General features: G+C 36.5%; 1 protein-coding gene across 3 annotated transcripts in view; it reads right to left on the reverse strand.

Annotated features, from left to right (window-relative positions):
* Window positions 1-7,994, reverse strand: part of CDH8 (cadherin 8) — a 138,885-nt gene that overhangs the window by 74,957 nt on the left and 55,934 nt on the right. For all 3 annotated transcript variants that reach the window (XM_009277314.1, XM_019471531.1, XM_019471530.1), the window contains one exon: window positions 6,906-7,025. In XM_009277314.1, coding sequence (XP_009275589.1) covers window positions 6,906-7,025 — 120 coding nt within the window. The remainder of the gene's footprint in view (window positions 1-6,905; window positions 7,026-7,994) is intronic.

The raw sequence follows: 7,994 nt of genomic DNA on the forward strand, positions 1-7,994 counted from the left end.
CTCTACAACTACCTGAAAGGAGGTTGTAGCGAGGTGGGGGTCGGTCTCTTCTCCCAAGTAACTAACGATAGGACGAGAGGAAATGGCCTCAAGTTGCACCAGGGGAGGTTTAGATTGGACGTGAGGAAAAATTTCTTTACTGAAAGAGTGGTTAAACATTGGACCAGGCTGCCCAGGGAAGTGGTTGAGTCCCCATCCCTGGAGGTATTTAAAAGAGGAGTAGATGAGGTGCTTAGGGACATGGTTTAGTGGGTGGTGGTGTTGGGTCGATGGTTGGACTCGATGATCTTAGAGGTCTTTTCCAACCTCAATGATTCTATGATTCTATGATTCTACTATTATTAGATAAATGCTAGAAGCAGAAATCACCTTTTTTTCAAATGCCAATCTGCCTTGATCTTAAGCCACTCATCTTTACCAACTACAGACCATCAAAACTGTTTTTAAACATCTCTGCAGTGATTTAATACTTCCTTTATTAATCAGAAAAGACAGCTCTTGCTGCTACTCTGAAGGACCCAATCCTACATACCTTATCCATAATAGTTGCATTTTATACTCCTAAGTAAAAAGCAAGAACTGTAAGACTGAGCCTCGGGGTCTGCTGCACTAGCGGTTCGTCAGTACAACTCTCTCTCCTAATGGGCTGTCACCAAGACAACTCCCAGAATCACCAAAGAATCTCTGTACAAACACCTTAACGCAACTCCTAAGGTTGCACAGTATAATTAGTACACAATGACAAGAAAAGGCTTATACTAGTTTGAAAATATACTCTATTTTCAGCATGGCGCCTAAGTGCATCAAATGCTGTCAAGACAGAGCTGAAGGTGCTGTAACAGAAGCAACCGAATATAAACTCCAGAAATCCCTGCAGATGCTGGAGCCGATTCTGCTACCTTGGGAATGTTACTATCTGGGCTGCACGGACCTACCTTCTGTACACTGCTGCACACACCTGCCTTCTCCTCTAGGAAATTAGTTCCTACACCTTACTTGCTAAGACAGAATAACATCTACCCATCCCAGTTCATGCCTCTTAAAATTATTTCAGTTAAAAGATTAGTTAACTTTAACTAAATCTGTAGTAATTGGCTAGGATATCACAGCAGCACTAGTTAATAAAATGAGCTAGAAAGCAGCAGTTCAATCCAGGCTCTGATTAATGTTGAACAAGTACTTTCTCTACACTAATCCCATGAGGGTTTAAATCTAAACTATTTAGACACCGAACTATTTAGAAAGGCTCTGTTGAACACGAGTTAGTTCAGTTCCTAGCAGCTCAGCAGCCTTTCCCCTTACAGTTGCAGATTACTTCCTGTATCACAACTGTTTTCCCATCTCTCTCTAGTTTGAAAGTGCTACCTTGTCATTTTATCATGAGTAATTACAGAAAGAGTCCCCGTGCCTCTCTTTTATTAACACCTCTCAAATATTTGTGCAGTGATTTCATATCCTCCTTTAATCACCTCTTATCCAGTTTATACAAATTAAGTTCAATCAGTCTTTCATTACAAGTAATATTCTTCTCACCTTAGCTACCCTGCTTTGAACTTTCTTCAATATTTCAGTAATCTTTTTTATGATGATGGGTCTTGTCAGTACTACATGCAATATTCTGAGGGCAGCTTGTGCTATCACTGATATGCACCATTACTAATAAACTGGACATTAACAACCAGATAGAAGAAATAGTCTGTAACATCACAAAAATGTCTATAACTCAAATGTTGCTGTCATTTATCCTCTCGCTACCTTATTTGTTTTTATTCTGCTGGACTGTATTTCAAGGTCTAGATGGAGGAAGATGATAAAGACTGCAAATTAAAATAGAAGATTCAAACCTGACTTCTGCTGAATGCCGTTTTCATTCCTCCTAGGCCTACTCATTTATGTTCTGATTTCAGAATCACAGGGTTCGACACTGTGGTCCAGAGAGGGCCATGTACTAAATCATTAAAAGCTCTGTTGATTAAAGCATGTGCACTTTCACCTGGAAGTTAAAGCTAGGTGTAGAAAAAAAATCAATTATTCACTCTCCAAAAAATATATCCATATTCTATTAGGAGAGTCTTTAGTTTTCTAGGTCTCCTGACTCTTCTATTCATCTCAGTTTTACTAACTTGAACTTTGGCTTTGTACCAAATGACCAAGATGGCAGCGTTTAAAATCTATTATTTTTCATATATATATAGGAAGGGTTTATGCTTGAATAATACAATGTGTTTTCCAGTGCAGTAGGGCGTTTGGCATAATTTGCCTTGTTCATGTAACTATATTTCAGGTACGTGTAGGAGTAACATTATTTAAGTTCATGTGAAATGTAAATAAGTCAGACACAGCTGAAAATGTATTTTCTCTGCCATTCCTGTATTGTAGAACACAGTGCCACTTCATATTATGTTCCGTTACGATAATCTTATTTTAAAGCTGACAGTCATGATATAATATCCTTGAAAAAGCTTAAAAGTGAGAAGTGTACTTTAACTACTTTTAGCAGTCTTAAGGAGCACCCTTCCCCAGCATTTTGACTGTCATTATTTGGATTATGAGAGAATACATACAACTCCTATACCTTGATAAATAATACACACTAGTCAGGAAACCTGACATCAGTTAGTCAGATGTAATGATAATGATTTATGGAATGTATTTTAGTCCAACGTGATTTTCGTTACTGATCTGATGTCATCACATTGTAGGTTTAGCCTCTTGTAGAAAATCTGAATCTGTACCTTTGTAATGTATTATTTATGTTTACTATCTGTCTAATAAACCAGTGGTCATATTAAAATTCACCTATGAAAAATGAAAAATATTCAGAGCAAGCCATCAAAAAAGCATTTACCCTAAGCCATATTCAGAGCACTGAATGAAAAATAACTTCTGAATTACCTTCTTTCATGTGTCTATAACTCATACAGAAGAATTTGCAAACTAGAACTGCAGAAGTATATGCATTTTTCATCTAAGGTAATGGAAAATTATTGTTTTATGGGTCACTTACCAGTACTTATTTCTGTGCACCCAGCATTATAGAATTGTTTCAGCAAGAAGGTTGAGAGTACTGTCAGAGTTTCAACCAAGAGTGTGATTCAAACCAGAACTATGCCTAGTTAATGTCAAGTTAGTAGGAACAAAAAAGCAGAAGACTAAGCAACTACTTTCCTCAGGTTTACCCTCAGGTGCAGCAACACTTCTACCGTAGGCATGAAGCCATATCCTACACCTTTGCTCCCTCTTTTTGTTCAGAGTACTACAGAAGGGAGAGGAATCAGGCAGCATGATTGGGATTATTCCTGATGGTCAGCTCTCAGTGTCCCATTAAAACAAAGCGGCAAGGTCAGACAATCTTTAGTCTGAGCCAGGAAACGAAAAATATTATAGGTAGCACAGCCTATCTATGACTGCCCTGGTGCTGGTAGCTGCACAGATCTAAATCTAGCCTTAATTTCTAATAAACAAAGCTAATAAAAGGCCAATCATATAGAAAAATAGTAAGTAGATCAGCTCTATGTAGCTATACTTTTGATAACATTTGATACACTCCCATGAATGACAGAAAATATTTACATTTTCAAATGGATCACTTCAACATAGTCCGTTTCTTAAAACAGCGATTCCATTTTGGGAAAGAAGCAATTCTAGACACAATATCTGTGTTCAGACACAATTCTGTTTCAAATGAATTGGAAAGACTTTCAGCTTAGCAGGGGCACTAATGAAATGTAACCACAGAGAAAATGTAGCTGTACACACATCGCCAGTCCCAGTCCTCCTCCGCCCTCCCAGCCAAAAAAAGCCAAACAAACAAACCCCAAGCCCTAAAATATCTATCATGCTTGGAGGATCACCTTCAGGTTTGATTTGTTTTGGATAAGACACTACTATACCTGGCTGTTCTGCTTTAATTTGTACACTGTCACAGTAGTATCCAAACATCTTCCCACATGAAAACTTTCACTGAGGTTCCCAAGTACTACATACAAATGTGTACGATAATGTGGTTTCCTGGCCTAGTTACTAAGAGGAAACAAATATTAATTATGATGGTTCACGTTGCTAAGGTTGGATAAATATAAAGGAACAATCAAACATCTACATACTTTCTATTTGCTTTGGACATTTTCTTTTTGTTAAAATACACCTTCCACTCTATCTGTCCATGGTAACAGCACTACTGTCCAAATTATATAGCTGCTAAACTAGTGTGCATGTTTTATGCACCACTACCTCTAAAAGGTGAAATATGCAGTGCCACAAGCTACTGCAAAACTGCAGCTATCTTAGCATAATACTATTGGCATTTTGAGACTGCATGTAACAACCCATAAAACTCTCTCTGGTATGTAATAAACATTATCATACCCTTGCTCCAAAATTCTGGTATTACCAAGAAAATCTGCTGCATAGTTCCTTACGTTTTCTGAAATCAACACTTCTCTTCAGAAGAACCACAACTATAAGGCTGATGGGTTTTAGAGAAATCTTTTTCACCCTGTATAATATGCGGCTGCAGTTCCTACATGACTACCTGCATCTGGTTAGCTTAATGCCTAGACTTTTGTGTATATTTATTGTTTACATATTCTAAACAAATGTATGCTGGAGGGCTCTACACAGTTTGACATTTAGCATGGCTAAGATTTCTCTAAGTGAACGAAGACACATCTCAGACACAGGAACAAATTCTGCAGATTTTAAAACATTGCAAGAATGGATAGGTCCATCTACTATCATAGAAACAACTGCGTACTCTCCTGATCTAACAAACTGTTTGGTGGGTAGCTGTAAGAGTAGTATGGTAGTTACACTACAGATGAAGGCCATTACATAGAGATGGCAAAGAAACAGAGGACAGCCTCAGTACATAAACTCATTCAGTTGTAATGGTTTAAAGAACACAACTGATGTCCTCCAAAGATCTAGGAAAATGGGGAATCTGAAAACACTTATTCATTCAGAAGCAGCTCCATAATATGAAGCCACTTACTCAGGACTGTGGCAAAGCCATAGTTGAATTCTTTAGGATTAAATTCCCTTTAGAAACTAACATGTCATTTTCATGGTAACTGAACTGCTACTCAAAGGAATATTTATAACTGGAAATGAAGGTAGGAGGGGGAATTTAATGCTAGTGAAACAGGAGAAAAATCATGATTTTCAGGTTCACCAAAAAGCTTTGGAGTTTTCTCTGGCTTTCATGATAATGGAAATCACTTTTGTAGGTGATGAATAGTTACTTCATTGGATTAAGCATAAGGTTTTAATGCAATACAAATAACAAGCCTGAGTAAAATTAAACAATTTTTTACATTTGGAATATTTGCTATCAGGTTATTTTATGCGAAAGAAGAGAAAAATCTTCTGTGTAGGTGGAGAATACACTTCTCAGCTCCCCTGTGAAAGCTGGTGTGTTCCCATGCTAAAGCACTAACTTTCCCTAGTAGAAATGGAGAAAGAACCTACAGCTAATCCCCCTCTAATTGAGACAGCTAACTCAAGTCATTAATGCATGCAATAATTTGTAATATTAAAGAAAACCACAGCATATATTTTGATACTTGATGGTCAGGGGTCTGTTCAGATTTATATTTCCACATGACTTGTGACAAATCAAAGGGGCTTCACTAATAACACTCTCTTGACATACTTATTTTTGAAACGAGCTACTGGTTTTCCATTGTGCTGTACTAGAGTTATTCTTTGTAAAACTCTATTTTACATGCAGCATAAAATAAAATACTGAATCACATTCCAGAGATTTTTTTCACGTTTAGGATAGCTGTCCTTCAACCAGAAGAAAATACTCTAGTGGATTAATCCATTAATCTATTAATATTTATCAACCTATACTATTTACCTAAAGTGCCTGCAAGTTAGGGCATTTCTAGGAAAGGGCAATAATTTTTCCCATGCAATCTCACCAGAAAGAGTTAAAGAACTTCTGGACTTTAAAGAGTCTAAGAGTACTCTGTTTAATGTTGGTGAGAAAACTTAGCGTGCTTGATCTATCAAAAGCACCCTCTAATAATTTCTCCTAGCATTTATTTCATAATTTTGTTAATCTGCCAGAGGACAAGAATTTTTATGCCTGCTTTATTCCTTTATGGTCATATAAATTCAGGTGGTTTTTTGTATGTTTTAAAATGAGTTATAGTTTTCTTCTCCTTCAGAGATCACAGCTGCTTGACTCACAGTGATTAAAAACAGCTTCTAGAAACAGGTGAAAATATAAGAAATAATATCAAATCACTTTAAAAAACACTTCTCAGACATAACTAAATGAATTTTCTGTAAGTACAACATATGTACAGAAAACGAGAGGGAATGGATTTATTGGCACTTCTTTCAGATGACTTTCAAGACTTTAAAACCACAGAGAAATAAAGTCATCCTAAATGCATGCTAATAAAACCTCATACCAACAGTCAGTATCATGTTCTTTCTTTCCCCCGATCCATCCAATCAAGAAAGAAAAATAATTTTTAATGAAAACACACAATATATTCACTAAAATTCACAAGCTAAACTGTACTTTCTTTAACTGGAAAGACTATAGTCTCATATTGAAAATTACATTATGCTCATTAAATTCCTCAGGCCAAGTCTTTCAATCCCTAATCAGTTATGAGTCACACGGCACTTCCACTACCTCCGGTTTTGCTTCAGTAGCTTCTGTAATATTAGCATCACCATTACTTATGCTATCATTAATACAGATTTTTCTTTGTCTTTTCACATGATCAGACTCTGACGGAATACAAGTGAGACACGTGTTACAGCTCGGTAATACTGACAGACATCTACTTATGCTCCCTGTTTAAGTATATTATATGAAATATGTAAGAGGCACTGTCACTTGCGTAAATATAACCCAGGGATTCATATTCAGAGTCACCTACCTGTATGGGGCTCAATAGAAAAGTAAGGCTGGCCTTCCAGAATGCTGTAAACCAGCTTGGCACTATTTCCATAAACTGGATCGTCTGCATCTGTAGCTGTTACTTTAGTAACAAAAGTACCTAAATAAAAAAAATATACACAATTAATATTTACACTCTTACTAGAAATTTGCATCTTATTCAAAAAATAATTTGAAACAAACATTAATTTCCTTGTGAGTTGTATGACAATAATAAAAGAAGAAAAAACACCAGTAACAAAACAATACTTGTGGCACACAAACAAAACATTTTCCTTCAAGATGATATATGCCAGCAGACTGAATTTCTGGGTAAAAGAAAAACCTTTTTAGTAGCTGTATTATTTAAGGTTTCTTTGTAGAATGCATTTAAAGCTACCTGATAGATCTGTGTAGACTTCAAGCATTTGCAAAGGAACCATATCAAAGGGATACGAAATACAAGGTTAATAATACAATATAATATGTTGCATTTAAGATTTGCAAAATCACATTTGAAAGAACCTTGCCAACTTACAGAGACTGCACAGAAGAGCAATAATAAAAAGGATTCTTTTTTCTTCTCTTGGCTTGCAGCCATAATAACAGTTTGATGTGACCACAGTGACAGAGTTAGGACAACATCTATTGTCTCCAAAATGAGTCTCTGCCACTGAGGGGGCCATTGTCTAGCCAGAGTTATAAATTCCATACTCTGACCAAAAAAATAGAACAAAAAATTAAGGAAATTACCCTTTTTATTTCTTAGGCAACGTAGCACTTGCCATTTCTGTAAGAATAAAACTGAATGAAATTCAGTTGGTTACATTAAGCTTGCTGCAGAGACTTTTTTTTTTTTTGATGACTTAAAAATATAATGATGACATTAGTTAGGCTGACAATAAAGACAATATCTACAGAGCGAGAGAAAGTAAGAGTAGGAGAGAGGTTAAGGGCTTGTGCTGGTTTTGGCTGGGGTAGAGTTAATTTCCTTCACAGTAGCTGGTATGGGGCTGTGTTTTGGATTTGGGCTGGAAACAGTGTTGATAACACAGGGATGTTTTCGTTACTGCTGAGCAGTGCTTACACA

Source organism: Aptenodytes forsteri, unplaced genomic scaffold (assembly GCF_000699145.1).
Source record: "Aptenodytes forsteri isolate BGI_AS27 unplaced genomic scaffold, ASM69914v1 Scaffold50, whole genome shotgun sequence".
NCBI classification, from domain to species: domain Eukaryota; kingdom Metazoa; phylum Chordata; class Aves; order Sphenisciformes; family Spheniscidae; genus Aptenodytes; species Aptenodytes forsteri.